The 17,527-nt window shown below is 40.3% G+C and overlaps 2 protein-coding genes across 2 annotated transcripts in view; both read left to right on the top strand.

The window, feature by feature from the left end:
* Positions 1-4,420, top strand: part of si:dkey-91m11.5 (PH_BCR_vertebrate and RhoGAP_Bcr domain-containing protein) — a 47,891-nt gene extending 43,471 nt beyond the window's left edge. The window contains 4 exon segments of the mRNA XM_037777129.1: positions 2-53; positions 160-265; positions 2,852-3,011; positions 3,092-4,420. Coding sequence (XP_037633057.1) covers positions 2-53; positions 160-265; positions 2,852-3,011; positions 3,092-3,181 — 408 coding nt within the window. The 3' untranslated portion in view covers positions 3,182-4,420.
* A 564-nt stretch (positions 4,421-4,984) lies between these two features.
* The window catches only part of specc1la (sperm antigen with calponin homology and coiled-coil domains 1-like a), a 38,368-nt gene continuing 25,825 nt past the window's right edge, over positions 4,985-17,527 (top strand). Inside the window, exon 1 of the mRNA XM_037777836.1 lies at positions 4,985-5,217. The gene's annotated coding sequence lies outside the window, so the exon portion shown is untranslated. The remainder of the gene's footprint in view (positions 5,218-17,527) is intronic.

The following is a 17,527-nucleotide window of genomic DNA, read 5'->3' on the forward strand; positions in this document are numbered from 1 at the left end:
CCCGGAGCCTCTTTTCACTGATGAGTTGTATCCCAACTTTTCTGGGGGCATCGGTCAGTCAGCACTTCTTTATTTTGGCATAATTAGGGTGGTCAGGAGGGCATAAATGCAGTTGGGAGTTGTGATACCGGCACATTCATGTGTGCTTTTGCCTTGCAGCTCTCTCTGACAGTGTGGCCAAGGAGAGCTGCATGCTCAACTTGCTGCTGTCTCTACCAGAGCCCAATCTGGTGACCTTCCTCTTCATGCTCGACCACCTTAAAAGGTAAAAGAGCTCACAATGAATACATTATTTGCGTTATCGTGTATCTGTGTATCAGTAGGACATCTGTGTACGTCTGTTACCCCCACCTTAGAAAAAGTGACTTATTTTGTCATCAATTAGTGTAATGAGAAGAGAGACAAATATGTCCTAGTTGACGGTCTGTTATTTCTTTATATTATTATTTATATACAGTATATACTGTATATTATATCATTTATTTTATTCATCTGCTATGGATGCAGTTCTGATCCTCGGACTCTGGAGGACCAATTATTGATTTCTTAAAGGTTCCATATTGTAAAAAGTGAGATTTTCATGTCTTTTATTATAAAGCAGGTTGAAGTGCTATATAAATACTATGAAAGTATCGAAACGCTCAATCCATGGAGAAACACACACAGCCCGTATTCATAAACTGTGCCTTTGAAACAAGATGTCAGGATTTCTATAATTTTGTGTTGTCACAAATCTAAAATATATAGATCATTTCACAGTTTTAAACATAATCATTCTAAATGTGTCCCAGTTTATTTCCTGTTGCAGTGGATGTGAATGACATCATCTGACAGGAAGTAAACAGAAATCCAAGCTGTTGCCTAGCAACGCAATTCCATTGGAATTCCAATGAAATGAACTACAACAGTGTGTTTCAGACAGAATGTAAAAACAGGCATATTCAGGCAGACAGTAGGAGGAAAATAATGTTTTTTTGAACATTACAGCATGTAAACATGTTCTAGTAGAAACATAAAATATAAGTATGAACCTGAAAATGAGCATAATATGGGACCTTTAAGTAAGTAGCCATGTAATGAGCGGGATAATATACAGCGAGCCGGCCACCTGCATCGCCCTGTCGGGCAAACAATGGCTCGCTGTACATTATCCCTCACAGAGCTGAGCATTCAGTAGTGATGACATAAAGACGTACTGTTTGGGTTGGGATCTTTTGAGTATCTATAGGTCGATTACTATTGGTTGTAGTACTGGTTGTAAAGGCTAACTGCTAACCAGTAATACTGTAATGGGTGGTTGTAATGGTACTATTGGAAAACCTTACAAAAAACAGATACGGATGTACGGAAGCCCTGAGAGGCAAGTGAGAAAAAAACAAATCTGATGATCCATTGTCTTCCAATTCTGAAGTCTAAATTGTTTTCTCTCCTGTGTTTATGACTTAAAGTAGGCAGAATATTTTTGGCATCATTGGCAAAATCCCATAATAACCTTTCAGCATATTGTAATTCAAGTGTTCTGAGAGAAAACTAGACTTCTGCTCCTCCTCATGGCTCTGTTTTCAGGCTTTAGAACATCTAGTCTGTGACGGGAGACTTTGACCAATCACAGGTCATTTCAGAGAGAGAGAGCATTCCTATTGGTCTGGTGGGCGGTGCTTCGTATTTCCTCAGCTGATCTAACCATGGCTTGCCGGGTCACAAACTTTCTCATTTTACAGCTAAACAGTACACTACAAGATGATTCTGAGAACATCTGAGGAGAGAAATAGGCATTACAGTACCAGAATATTGATTCATATTTGATCAGTACTGCCTAGTTTGACTATTTAATCGAGTTGGTGAGTGATTGACAGCTGCTCAGAGACGGCAGACTCCAGATCAGCTCTGACAGCTTGCTTTCCTCCGGTCTGTGAAATCTTACAGATGCTGTTAGGAGCACCAGAAGACACCGGAGTACACCGAGGGAAATGATTTTTTTCAGGTTACCTGTTTCATGTAATACTATCAGGATATAGTGACCGTTTAACATAAAAATAACATTTTTGAATCATATTTGCTCCATTACTACCCACTGCTGTTTTAACAATAGTTGAAACACATGAAAAAAAAAAGTTTGCAGGTGAATTTTCCAGGATCAATTAAAGCATCAGTAGGCGAGATCGGAGCAAATATGATTAAAAAAGTTATTTTTATAAAATGGTCGCTACATCATGACAGTATTACATGAAACAGGTAACCTGAAAAAAATCATGTTCCTCTGTGTCCTCCGGTGCTCCTAACGGCATCTGCAAGATTTCACAGACCGGAGAAAAACAAGTAGTAAGAGCTGATCTGAGGTCTGCTGTCCAGCTGCTGTCTATGAGAGCCGGCTGTCAATCTCTCGCGAACTCCGACCAAACGGTCAAACTAGGCAGCGCTGATCAAATATGGATCAATATTCTGTTACATTAATGTCTATTTCTCTCCTCACGTTCTCAGAATTATCTTGTAGTGTACTGTTTAGCTGTAAAATGAGAAAGTTTGTGATGCCGCAAGCATTGTGAAATCTGGCGAAGTAACGCCAAGTTCCGGTCACATGACCAGAGGAGCACAGCCAATAGGAACGCCCTCTCAATGAAATTACCTGATTGGTCAAAGTCTCCCGTCACGGGCTAGATGTTCTAAAGCCTGGAAACAGAGCCATGAAGAGGAGCAGTAGTCTAGTTTTCTCTCAGAACACTTGAATTACAATATGCTGAAAGGTTATTATGGGATTTTTGCCCAATGATGCCAAAAAATATTCTGCCTACTGAAGCTTTAAGTATCTGCTGTTGTTGTGAGCTCACTATTTTTAGTTTTGTTCTTACAGGGTGGCTGAAAATGAGAGCATCAACAAGATGTCTTTGCACAATCTTGCCACAGTTTTTGGCCCCACTTTGCTGCGGCCCTCAGAAAAAGACAGCAAAATCTCAAACAGCTCACAGCCAATCTCCATGAACGACAGCTGGTCACTAGAGGTCATGGCTCAGGTAAAACTGGTGTCAGGATATCGATAAGTGAAACTGTGACATTTGGACTGCGGGTCTGATCACCTTTTCTGTGCCCGTAGGTGCAAGTCCTTCTCTACTTCCTTCAGCTGGAGAGCATTCCCACACCTGACAGCAAACGTCAAAGCCTTCTGTTCTCTACTGAAGTATAACGGGAACATCATGCACTTGTTCTGTCCAGAGGCACAATGTCTGCTGCTTAATGAGGTGGATGCTGCTGAGCAGCCATGGCTGGCTGGTGTCATTTAGCCACTAGGTGGAACCATCAACACATTGTAAAATGGAAACAGCCACCATGACCAAAGCCCTTTCTTCTGGAGATGTTCTGTTTACTTACAAGCTTGCCTGCTGGGTCAGTAATGGACAAAATATACCATTCCTTTTTTAGTTAAATTTAAATATCAAGAAGCGTTATTTACTTTACTTTAATATTTTCCACTGCCCCGCTCTGTCACTGTGCAAATTGACTCCATATTCGCCGTGGGGATGTCTGCTGTAGTTGGATTTTGTAAGATGTATTTCCGTGGACTTATGAATGGTTGGATGAATGGACATATATGTCACGTCTATGCATGTTTTTTTCCCAAAATGTTTGACTTGGTTGAAGGTTCACCTGTGCCAATGTTTCCCTGCTGATGACCAATAGAGCATTTCAGTTACCCTAATGTTTACACACACTCTTCATTTTGTACAGAATATAACAGTATGAGACTGAAAACTGTAGCCTAGTTAACACGCAGCAACATGCAGGCATGTTGACCTCACCATTTCAAGTGTGTGGTGTCTGTGCTATACAACTGTAGTCAGTTCACGGGTCCTTCTGGTGGTGTCCAAGCCAACATTATGTAGATATGAGTGCTTTTTTTTTGAAGTGGAAGAGAAGTGAAAGGCAAATCATTCCAGGAAAAGGCGAGGCCCAATCCTTCCAATGTATACTGTGCTGTGTTTCATTTTAATTTCACAGTTGTCTTTTGTCCATATTTCACATGTTTTGTGTCCACATTGTTTTTTTTTCTGCTTTGATTTTTTCTGTTGATGTATATGTGTTGCTTCCTGCATTCCTTCTCTGCAGTCTATCTGTATAGGACACAACCACACTGCTGTAGAAATGAGAGCACCTGGACATTATCTCAGATACCGGTAGTAGTTCCTAGTAGGACTCCTGGTTTATTAATAGCTTTAGCATCCACATACCTAGTATTACTTCCTGAAAAAACACTGTGTTCTTGCATTAATATTTTTTTCCAAATCAAATACAATAATTCAAACACTTGTTAGCACAAACTATAACCCTAGAGGCTTGTGATTTATGTCAAATAAGCAATAAATCGTAGTGATTCTAAGGATGAGGCTAGTGGATCTTGTATGTAAATAAAAACTTGGTAACATTATTCCTGCAATGTGTCATTTCTTAGTATGAGATAGAACATTACTACCTAACATTACATTATTAAATAACATTACTCATGCTGAGGTGATGGCTATGCTCCCTGGTCTCTCTGCTGCAGCAGTAGCCCCTATACACTGTCCATCTGCCTTGTCCCCTTTGTATTCTACTGGAGATGGTATGCAAAGTGTAGGACTGGAGAAGACAGTGATGAGCATGTCAATTAGAAAATGAAACACACATTTACTGTGCCTGGGCTTTGGTGGTGCAGGACCTGTGGGTGTGTGCCCTGCACCACCTGTTAATGCAGACCAATAATGTCATGGTTATCATTATGTAGCAAGGAACCACCGAATCAACCAATGACCAACAGAGATATATTCGAGTCAGAGATGATGTGAAAGATGTATCTAAACTTTAGAATAAGGGTTATTCAGTAACATAGATTGTGCCCAGTATTTCCTCCCCTCTAATTGAAGGTGTGTGGAGGTGTTGGGCTGAAGAGAAGCGCTGCACTACCAGTACCAGTGTCATTTAGAACCATGAATAAAGGAGCCAGTGGATGCTCGGACATCCTGGAGGCAGTAAAGTGTCCCCCTGTCCTGTAGACAGCCTGATGATGCTGAGATGATGCAACCAGAGGAGGGGGAGAGAGAGAGAGAGAGGATCATCCGGCTGCTGCTGCCAGAACAAACCTCTAACAAGCCTCATCTCTAAAGTTAGCCAGCTGTTAGCCACCGCTAATGAACAGCCAGCGGATATCGATCAACGTATCAAACAGAAGAATGAGGAGAACCTCAGGTAGGAAGATTGGATGTGCTCATTGACAGGGTGCTGTCCTTCTGCCGGCTATGCTAATAGTGTTAGCCCAACGATAGCATTAGCAACCTTAGCTCTGCCACTGCTGACTGACAGCTGAGATAAATGAAGTAAGAAGAAACTCTAAAGTTCTGTTGACTACTACAGACTCCAGGTGTTAGTTGGTTTGTTTAAAATAGCCTAATAATGATTGTTTTAACAATGAAAGCAGATCTTTAGAAAGCTGTCAAGGTAAAACTAATCACTGCTACTATACCAGCAATCATTTCAAAATAAGTCTCGACGTGTTGCGATGGAACGTTAGCCCCAGTGTCTTTCATCATTTAATGTGCGTCAATAGAACTGTATTCACCACAGTTCATGCTGAATGGAGCTGTTTTCTTGATTAAAGGTAATTTACGTTTAACTACAAGTGGTTTTGTTGACTATAGATTTGTCACAATTCTTTAGTTATTCTCCGCAATTGTTTGATATCAGTTCTGTGATGCATCTACTTTGGCTGGCTTAGTCGTCTCCACGTCGTGGCTACTTCCAGCTGAATATTTGAATATAATGTTGGTCCGTTGACTCTGTAGCCTTTTAGTAAACTGGAAGTGTCTTCTTCAACGTACATCGTATTACATTTACTATACTATATCTATATCTAGTTTATTATACCTCTGTTTTCATTTAAAGTTAAAATAATCTTGCTCTATCGGAGTTTTGATATAATTCTCATAGTTTCAGGAGAAGTGGTTGAAGGGTTGTGCTTACGTGTCTAGCTCGGTGCGTTTTGTTTTGAAAGCGTCTGGCCACACCGGAAGTGGAATGACTGAGATTCCCTGCTAGCTTGACCTTCCAGCTAACTAGCTAACTAGCTATCGCTAGCTGGGTTATCTCCTCGGTTTGAACTTTCAGTTCGGTCTCTAACCTGATAGAACCAACGTATCTAACTGTATTTAGTGAAGAGTTGTCTTTACCGGAGAGCTTTGATTGGTAAAGTCTGTGTGGTTGAATAGCGCACTGTTCGGGCTAACATTAGCTGCGCTGCTGCTAATGTAACGCTAGGTGTAGCCCAGAACAATGTTAATGTGGGTTAGTGTTAGTGTTCTCATCCCCCTGAGAAGAATCAACAGTAAACTGATGTTACAGCCTGTCAGAGCCTTTAAACAGCTGGCCCAGACCCCATACAACATATACTAGTCTCTGTGTGTACCCTACTAAATCCTCCTCTCTGTCAAATACTACTGTAGTCTCTGTGTACCCTACTAAATCCTCCTCTCTGTCATATACTACTGTAGTCTCTGTGTGTACCCTACTAAATCCTCCTCTCTGTCAAATACTACTGTAGTCTCTGTGTGTACCCTACTAAATCCTCCTCTCTGTCAAATACTACTGTAGTCTCTGTGTACCCTACTAAATCCTCCTCTCTGTCATATACTACTGTAGTCTCTGTGTGTACCCTAATAAATCCTCTCTGTCATATACTACTGTAGTCTCTGTGTACCCTACTAAATCCTCCTCTCTGTCATATACTACTGTAGTCTCTGTGTACCCTACTAAATCCTCCTCTCTGTCATATACTACTGTAGTCTCTGTGTGTACCCTACTAAATCCTCCTCTCTGTCAATACTACTGTAGTCTCTGTGTACCCTACTAAATCCTCCTCTCTGTCATATACTACTGTAGTCTCTGTGTGTACCCTACTAAATCCTCCTCTCTGTCAATACTACTGTAGTCTCTGTGTACCCTACTAAATCCTCCTCTCTGTCATATACTACTGTAGTCTCTGTGTGTACCCTACTAAATCCTCCTCTCTGTCATATACTACTGTAGTTCTGTGTGTACCCTACTAAATCCTCCTCTCTGTCAATATACTGTAGTCTCTGTGTACCCTACTAAATCCTCCTCTCTGTCATATACTACTTGTAGTCTCTGTGTGTACCCTACTAAATCCTCCCTCTATCATATACTACTGTAGTCTCGTGTGTACCCTACTAAATCCTCCTCTCTGTCATATACTACTGTAGTCTCTGTGTACCCTACTAAATCCTCCTCTCTGTCATATACTACTGTAGTCTGTGTGTACCTACTAAATCCTCCTCTCTGTCATATACTACTGTAGTCTCTGTGTGTACCCTACTAAATCCTCCTCTCTGTCAAATACTACTGTAGTCTCTGTGTGTACCCTACTAAATCCTCCTCTCTGTCATATACTACTGTAGTCTCTGTGTACCCTACTAAATCCTCCTCTCTGTCATATACTACTGTAGTCTCTGTGTACCCTACTAAATCTCCTCTCTGTCATATACTACTGTAGTCTCTGTGTACCCTACTAATCCTCCTCTCTGTCATATACTACTGTAGTCTCTGTGTGTACCCTACTAAATCCTCCTCTCTGTCAAATACTACTGTAGTTCTCTGTGTACCCTACTAATCCTCCTCTCTGTCATATACTACTGTAGTCTCTGTGTGTACCCTACTAAATCCTCCTCTCTGTCAAATACTACTGTAGTCTCTGTGTGTACCCTACTAAATCCTCCTCTCTGTCATATACTACTGCAGAGCTGTAGTCTTTGTGTGTACCCTACTAAATCCTCCTCTCTATCATATACTACTGTAGTCTCTGTGTGTACCCTACTAAATCCTCCTCTCTGTCATATACTACTGTAGTCTCTGTGTACCCTACTAAATCCTCCTCTCTAGTCATATACTACTGTAGTCCTCTGTGTGTACCCTACTAAATCCTCCTCTCTATCATATACTACTGTAGTCTCTGTGTGTACCCTACTAAATCCTCCTCTCTGTCATATACTACTGTAGTCTCTGTGGTACCCTACTAAATCCTCCTCTCTGTCATATACTACTGTAGTCTCTGTGTGTACCCTACTAAATCCTCCTCTCTGTCATATACTACTGTAGTCTCTGTGTACCCTACTAAATCCTCCTCTCTGTCATATACTACTGTAGTCTCTGTGTACCCTACTAAATCCTCCTCTCTATCATATACTACTGTAGTCTCTGTGTGTACCCTACTAAATCCTCCTCTCTGTCATATACTACTGTAGTCTCTGTGTGTACCCTACTAAATCCTCCTCTCTGTCATATACTACTGTAGTCTCTGTGTACCCTACTAAATCCTCCTCTCTGTCATATACTACTGTAGTCTCTGTGTACCCTACTAAATCCTCCTCTCTATCATATACTACTGTAGTCTCGTGTGTACCCTACTAAATCCTCCTCTCTGTCATATACTACTGTAGTCTCTGGTGTACCCTACTAAATCCTCCTCTCTGTCATATACTACTGTAGTCTCTGTGTGTACCCTACTAAATCCTCCTCTCTGTCAAATACTACTGTAGTCTCTGTGTACCCTACTAAATCCTCCTCTCTGTCATATACTACTGTAGTCTCTGTGTGTACCCTACTAAATCCTCCTCTCTGTCATATACTACTGTAGTCTCTGTGTACCCTACTAAATCCTCCTCTCTGTCATATACTACTGTAGTCTCTGTGTGTACCCTACTAAATCCTCCTCTCTATCATATACTACTGTAGTCTCTGTGTGTACCCTACTAAATCCTCCTCTCTGTCATATACTACTGTAGTCTCTGTGTACCCTACTAAATCCTCCTCTCTGTCATATACTACTGTAGTCTCTGTGAGTACCCTACTAAATCCTCCTCTCTGTCAAATACTACTGTAGTCTCTGTGGTACCCTACTAAATCCTCCTCTCTGTCATATACTACTGTAGTCTCTGTGTGTACCCTACTAAATCCTCCTCTCTGTCATATACTACTGTAGTCTCTGTGTGTACCCTACTAAATCCTCCTCTCTGTCATATACTACTGTAGTCTCTGTGTACCCTACTAAATCCTCCTCTCTGTCATATACTACTGTAGTCTCTGTGTGTACCCTACTAAATCCTCCTCTCTGTCAAATACTACTGTAGTCTCTGTGTACCCTACTAAATCCTCCTCTCTGTCATATACTACTGTAGTCTCTGTGTGTACCCTACTAAATCCTCCTCTCTGTCATATACTACTGTAGTCTCTGCGTACCCTACTAAATCCTCCTCTCTGTCATATACTACTGTAGTCTCTGTGTACCCTACTAAATCCTCCTCTCTATCATATACTACTGTAGTCTCTGTGTGTACCCTACTAAATCCTCCTCTCTGTCATATACTACTGTAGTCTCTGTGTACCCTACTAAATCCTCCTCTCTGTCATATACTACTGTAGTCTCTGTGTGTACCCTACTAAATCCTCCTCTCTGTCAAATACTACTGTAGTCTCTGTGTACCCTACTAAATCCTCCTCTCTGTCATATACTACTGTAGTCTCTGTGTGTACCCTACTAAATCCTCCTCTCTGTCATATACTACTGTAGTCTCTGTGTGTACCCTACTAAATCCTCCTCTCTGTCATATACTACTGTAGTCTCTGTGTACCCTACTAAATCCTCCTCTCTGTCATATACTACTGTAGTCTCTGTGTGTACCCTACTAAATCCTCCTCTCTGTCAAATACTACTGTAGTCTCTGTGTACCCTACTAAATCCTCCTCTCTGTCAAATATTACTGTAGTCTCTGTGTGTACCCTACTAAATCCTCCTCTCTGTCAAATACTACTGTAGTCTCTGTGTGTACCCTACTAAATCCTCCTCTCTGTCAAATACTACTGTAGTCTCTGTGTACCCTACTAAATCCTCCTCTCTGTCATATACTACTGTAGTCTCTGTGTACCCTACTAAATCCTCCTCTCTGTCAAATACTACTGTAGTCTCTGTGTACCCTACTAAATCCTCCTCTCTGTCATATACTACTGTAGTCTCTGTGTGCACCCTACTAAATCCTCCTCTCTGTCATATACTACTGTAGTCTCTGTGTGTACCCTACTAAATCCTCCTCTCTGTCATACACTACTGTAGTCTCTGTGTACCCTACTAAATCCTCCTCTCTGTCATATACTACTGTAGTCTCTGTGTGTACCCTACTAAATCCTCCTCTCTATCATATACTACTGTAGTCTCTGTGTGTACCCTACTAAATCCTCCTCTCTGTCATATACTACTGTAGTCTCTGTGTGTACCCTACTAAATCCTCCTCTCTGTCAAATACTACTGTAGTCTCTGTGTGTACCCTACTAAATCCTCCTCTCTGTCAAATACTACTGTAGTCTCTGTGTACCCTACTAAATCCTCCTCTCTGTCATATACTACTGCAGAGCTGTAGTCTCTGTGTGTACCCTACTAAATCCTCCTCTCTATCATATACTACTGTAGTCTCTGTGTGTACCCTACTAAATCCTCCTCTCTGTCATATACTACTGTAGTCTCTGTGTGTACCCTACTAAATCCTCCTCTCTATCATATACTACTGTAGTCTCTGTGTGTACCCTACTAAATCCTCCTCTCTGTCATATACTACTGTAGTCTCTGTGTGTACCCTACTAAATCCTCCTCTCTGTCATATACTACTGTAGTCTCTGTGTGTACCCTACTAAATCCTCCTCTCTATCATATACTACTGCAGAGCTGTAGTCTCTGTGTGTTACCATACTAAATCCTCCTCTCTGTCATATACTACTGTAGTCTCTGTGTGTACCCTACTAAATCCTCCTCTCTATCACATACTACCCTATTCATTTAAATTAATTTAAAATCATGGTTTTTAACCGTCGTTTTAGATATGACTTATGAGATATTCCTTCTCCGCTTTGCCTGATCTTTGCTTTGCTTTTAGGAAATTATTTTTTAAATGTTTATGAAGATGATTCAGTTTTTAGTTGTGGTAGGCATGACCCCTCTTCCACACAATGCGTTAATGAAGTAGAATGTGAATGGTAACTCTCAGCAATACATTCTTTACCTATACACATGTTAATGCTATGGATGTCTTACTTCTACAATGCCAGGCTGATGCTGATGAGAGGTAAACATTGGGGGCATTTTAGTTTCTGTTTCATTTTTATCAGCATATTGTTGCATTGAAACACTGAAAGTGGGGATTCCCATTTGACTGTAGGCAAAATCATAAAATGGCTTGTAGTAATTGCATTCCAGGCTTGTGGATTTATAGTGAGGCATATAATTTTATAATGAAATACATTTGTCTGTGTCTGCTCTGTCTCAGACAGACTGGTGCTTGCTTTACCTGTTCACAGTCACTCTTTTAGGGTTTACTCTATTTTTTGAATGGAGACACCACCACAGGAAGCTGATGTTATGGTGTTATGGCCAGGAAGTGCGTCCCTGCAGTTAAAGCATGAATGAGGAAGGAGAGCAGGGAAGGAGTATTAATGAGTTACTAGACCACTGCTACCCCACCTCCAACTCGGCTGTTTCTTCAGCGACTTCTGTCTCCGTCTCAAGCTTTGTTCAGCTGCCTGTAAAGGAACACTACATACACTTGTTCCTTTGGTCAGCCTTGGATCAGATCCATTGCATTCATTAACACTGAAATCAAATACTGTAGCTCTATTTAATGTGAATCAGGATAAGTGTTATAGGCTTCTGGCTTATTAAGTAGCGGCTTCCGTTCCGCAGCACAGCGCGCTACATGGCATAACCTCTTACCTCTCATAGCACAGATAGTGATGGACTATTTAAAAAAAGATTTAATTGGCAAAATTGTTACATTTAATCATATCCTTGTGGTTGCTAATATGTTGTATATTCTGAATATCAGCACCACAATCATTCTTACTCCTCAGAAGATTTCTGTACTTTAGTTGGTTAATATTTAAGAAAGTGTCTGCTAGTGACAGGGAAACCAGATGGACTCTGACCCTGTCATTTCTGTGTTGTTTGTGAACAATTTTAGCTATATTTTAACAAGAATACATCACAATGTCATGAACAGTCTGTCCAATAATGGGGAGTCACCAAGAAAAAGTTGGTCAGCATCACAGAAACGGCATTGTTTCCGATAGTGTGATTCATCCCAGATGTTGGTGTAAACTACAGTAGTGTGAGAAGAACAACTCTTTAGACAACCAACCTTTAGACAGGCTAGTGTGTATAAATGTATGGTGTATTGTAATTAATTCATTCATTAGGAGTTTCTAAAGTGGTACACCCACAAACCTTTTTGCAGTATAGTGAGAGAGTGAAAGAAAAGGCAGCTGCCTCTGCCCCATTTAGCTGCACTCCCATGTCTATTCAGATCCAATGAATAGAGCTGTGCTCTAGATAGCAGCTCTCTATTTCAGACAGCTGCTCTGACACACATTCAGCTATTCAGAAAACTGGCTAGTTGTTAATTGCACATGTCAGTACTCCGTGAGAACGCCCTGTCAAAAGTATATTTTATGGATAATGACATGGATAGTACAGAGATAGGTGTGCAGATGAGGCTGGGAGTAATATATAGAAGGTCATGATTAAACTTCAACTTCATTAGAATCATCTGTACATAAGGGTAGATACATGAAATGTGACCTCTGCATTTAACCCGTCCTTAGCAGCAGTGAGCTGCTGTGAAGCTCCAAGGGAGCAACGTGGGGTCAGTGTCTCGCTCAGGGACACTTTTACATGCCGACAGTAGGAACCGGGGATTGAACCACCAACCTTACGGTAAAAGAACGACCTGCTGAGCTACAGCCGCCCATATATTCTGTAGCAAGCTGAGCCCTATTGATTGTCCTGTGTTACTCGCTTGGTGGCATACAGTATGAGTTTAGCAGCTGCAGTGGTGCTGATGCACAGTTTGAATTTTCTTTGGTTCTTTGTGCCCAAAAGTTTTATGTTTAAAAAAAAAAGAAGAAGACATGCACAGCAGGACTGTAGAAGAGCTGGCAATGGGCAAACAAAAGCTTCCCAGACAGTTATTTATAGCTTCACTGGTTGGAAAGCCTGTTTATTTACCTTCGCAACGATGTCCAACTTGTAAGGATCATGCATTTGCGGGATGAGCAGCACAGCTGATTATGTGGGTAGCGCCCAAGAAAAATTTGCCAAAATGCTCTGCCAATGGTAAACAGTGTATTCTCATAAGGCTACCAGGAAGCCTGCAATGACTGCCCTTCACCGTCAGGCCCATTAGCGCTGATGTCGACAACACAGACAATGGAACCTGAACATGCGGGGGAATGTCATGTTCAGTGATGAGTCCAGGTTCTGTCTGCCAAAGTTGGATGGCAGGGTCAAAGTATGGAGACGACGCGCAGAACGCTATGCTGATTGATGCACTGATGGAGTAACAGCTTTTGGTGGGGGCATCTCCCTCACTGGCAAAATAAGGCTTGTCATCATTGAAGGCCATCTCAATGCAGGGAGATATCGGGATGAGATTCTGCAGCCAGTGGCGATCCCATATCTCCACAATCTGAGACCTAACTTCATCCTCCAAGATGACAACGCTCGCCCCCACAGAGCCAAGGTTATCACAGACCACCTCCACAATGTGGGAGTAGAGAGAATGGATCGGCCTGCCAAGAGTCCAGACCTCAAACCAACTGAACACTTGTGGGATCAGCTTGGGCGTGCTGTACGTGTTAGAGTGACCAACACAACCACGCTGGCTGACCTGCAACGAATCCTGGTTGAGGAATGGAACGCCATCCCACAGCAACGTGTGACCAGGTTGGTGATCAGCATGAGGAGGAGGTGCCAGGCTGTTGTGGCTGCGTATGGATCTTCCACCGCTACTGAGGCTCCTGACGCTGGATCAATATGTCTTGTTTGTTCCTTGTTACTGATAGAGAGTTAAATCATCCAATCCACCAAACAACTCAAAACAAGAGTCAGTACCAACAGGAGAATACACTCTTTACCATTGACGGAGCATTTTGGCAAATTTTTCTTGGGCGCTACCCACATCCACATGCACAAGCTGTGCTGCTCATCCCACAAATGCATGATCCTTACAAGTTGGACATCATTGCGAAGGTAAATAAACAGACTTTCCAACGATGTAAAATACAATGCCAATTAGCATTGTAACAACAGAGAAATAATCGACCAAACACAAGTTTCCAAACTTAATTTTTCCAGTTTATAATTTAAGATAACCTGTCAGCATATAAAGTCTAACACCCTAAAAAATGTGACCAATGGTTACTTTAAAAAATGAAGGCAACAAAGTGACACGTAATATAGTTGACTAGATTTTACTACTACAAATTTGATTAAAAATTACTGAATAAATTAATTATATTCAAACAAAAATAATTAGTAAATCCAAATTAATTTCCTAAGGAAAACAGATTTATATTTACAGAATATCTAGGTGAAATTGATTTATATTAATTAATTATCTGGGTGAAATTGATTTATATTTATTAATTATCTGGGTGAAATTGATTTAGATTTATTGAATATCAGGGTAAGATGTATTAATATTTACAAATTATTTTGGAGAAATTGATTTATAATTACTAATTATTTGGATAAAAATGATTTGGTTTCACTAAATAAAATACATTATATCTACTAACATTTGAACACATTGTTGCTTGAATCTAGTCAATAATATTGATGGTCACTTTGTTGCCACAAATTTTCAATGTCATGCCTTTTTGGTACCAGAGTTTACTCAAGTTGGGCCAACAGATCACAATGTAAAAGTACAGCAGGTAAACATTTATTTGAGCCACTTTATCTTAACAAGTGCAAAATGCAAAGAAATACAACAATAAAGTAGAGAGAGGGGCAATAATAAAACAAAGACAGAAACCATGCATGTGTACAACAGGGATACAATTAACATTTACCTGACAAATTTATACTTGAGACTACTTGACAGACAGATGTTTACTTGGAATGATGAAAAGGCCCAGTCTCAATTTACCAAAACAGCACAATGACCTATAACCTTTTTATTTTATTATTTCAATATTAAATATATTTTTATGACATGCACCAATTGAAATCCTCAGGGCCAATATATTTTTCAAACAGCTAAAAGTAAGATTGGCTTACAGTAATAAGGTCAAGTGCTTACATTTTCCTTACATCTTCACAACTGGCTAAAATGGGACTCTGGACAATCACATTATTCATTTGTTAAAGTTCCTCAATTAAAACCTGTCAAATTTGCATCCCTGGTGTACACAGTGGAATCACAAGGTACAAGGACAGCTACCTTGTGGCAAGATTAAGTCAAAAACATAATACCACTCCCCTAAAATGAGTATGATGCAACACTGAAACTCATGCATTTTACAAAGCCTTAAAGGTAACCATGTGACAGTTTTCACAATGACTTAACAATTCCCTTCATCCTGCATGGTCCCTTTTCTTAAGCTAGTAGTTTATTCTTGAGGCTGTTCACTTTTGGGGACAGCTTTGAACAATCCAGTTTGAGGAAGAGTTCTTGGAAGATTTCAAGCGTGTACCTGAGTTCCTTGGGATAGGCGAGTTTCACTGCATATGCCAACCCAACGAGCATAGAGCAAGCCCTTGGAAAGTTACCCAGAGCAGTCAGAACTTTCATGCCCTCGATCACGATACAGATGTCGTCGTGACCCTCTGACGTATTAGTCTTGATGTTGTAGATTTGCATCCTCTGTACAGCAAGGTCCTGTGACACACTGTCTGAAATCTGAAATAATCTACTTGCAAAAGCATATTTTTATGCCGGGTAAGTTAGAAAAGATCCAATCAGCTCACCAACAAATCAAAACAATTCAGTGACACCAGAGATGATGGTCTGTACTGAGTCACAGTTGTAAATATTTATAAATTACATTTTTGAAATTAAATCAATCCATTGCTCCATAAATTAATTTCTTCCTTGCACTTGTGTATTGATGAATAGCTTATTCTACATTCACTAACACAGGCTGGTCCCCTGTCAACCAGTCCTCTATGGCAGTGTAAACTCACTCCTGAAGCTGGAAGTAATCCACAGCAACTGGATCAACTCTGCTCCTTAACTTATTTTAGAAGCTGCCTCAGTCTCACTGTAAAACTGTCTCTCAGCGGCTTTGTGAATAGCTCTTAGGAAGAAACTCTTAGCTAGGAACTTTTAGGGCCAAAATAACGACTTTAAAAAAATAATAGACATCAAATATAGCTGTTAGTAATGCATTTCTTGGGAAAAAGAGAATAAGTCAACTACTGATAACTTGAATTTACTTCAATTTACATCATACTCTTGTAAGAGTTGATCTATCAATTCGCCAAGGTACACTATCAAACACTGAATGACAACATCTCTGGTCATTTCGATGCTTGGATTGCTTGGAGCCTGGAATGACAAAAATAAACATTATTCAAGTTCTTGGTTTAAAAATCATCCACTGACCTAAAACTGGCAAAGGATGCAATTTTGAACACTAGGTGGCTTATATTACTGTTTAGCAAACTCCTATCAAGGATCCTTAATGTTTATTTTTTGACAGGTTCCGTACTCCATGCGAATGTACAAAGTACAGAAAATAGTATACACTGGAGGGAGCAGAGTTCTAAATAGAAACACATACTGTATATGGCACATTATTTGTGGATGACCACAGCAGACCTTTTCAATTATCATGCTGTGTTGCTTAAAATGGCTGTTCATCACAAGTCCTGTACAATCTATTGCAATTCAATCTAATTGTTCTGGTATAAAGTCTATTTTTATGATGGCTTTAATGTCCAGTTTTTGTTGACATTGTCAGAATTGTTAATAAAGTATATAGCTGCGTTCCAAATCTCATACTTTTTCTTTTTACTTTTAGTACATACTGCAGCTGCCCTTACAAAGTATGCACTGTTGCATGCAGTTTGCATACAATTGGGACAAACTACTTCTTCATAACATTGTGTCTTAAACTTTGACCCTCTTGCTCATATCAGCTGTGCAGAGGATTGTGGGTCAGAATAGCCAAAAAAACATGCTGGCTTGTATACTGCAAAATGCAACCAGATGTAGTAGTACATCCTGGTATTTTTGGCATACTGCATTTGACATACTATTACTACATACTAAATCTTTTTCTGCCACACTAAATAGTTTGGTAGTATGGGTATTGGAACACACAGTATGTTTTAGCATTGAGGCCATTACTATTGAAGATATTGAACTGGATTACCCTATATTCTGAGGTGTTTCTAATATTCTGACCCCCACATGTATGTACATATGGAGTACAAAGAATTAGAAACACCCTTCAGTATAATGCAGTTCAGTACAACACCACCTTTAGTTATAACCTCAATGATAAACATATAATAATAAGCAAATTATCTTCCAGCAGTTTGATCACAACATTTCTAAAATATAATATTAACAAACACAATACTCATTGAAGGATACCTTGAGTAGGATAGCCTGCAGCATCAACCCAATGGTTCCGCCCTTGGAGTAGAAAAGGTTCAGAA

This window comes from Sebastes umbrosus, chromosome 8 (assembly GCF_015220745.1).
Source record: "Sebastes umbrosus isolate fSebUmb1 chromosome 8, fSebUmb1.pri, whole genome shotgun sequence".
NCBI lineage: Eukaryota > Metazoa > Chordata > Actinopteri > Perciformes > Sebastidae > Sebastes > Sebastes umbrosus.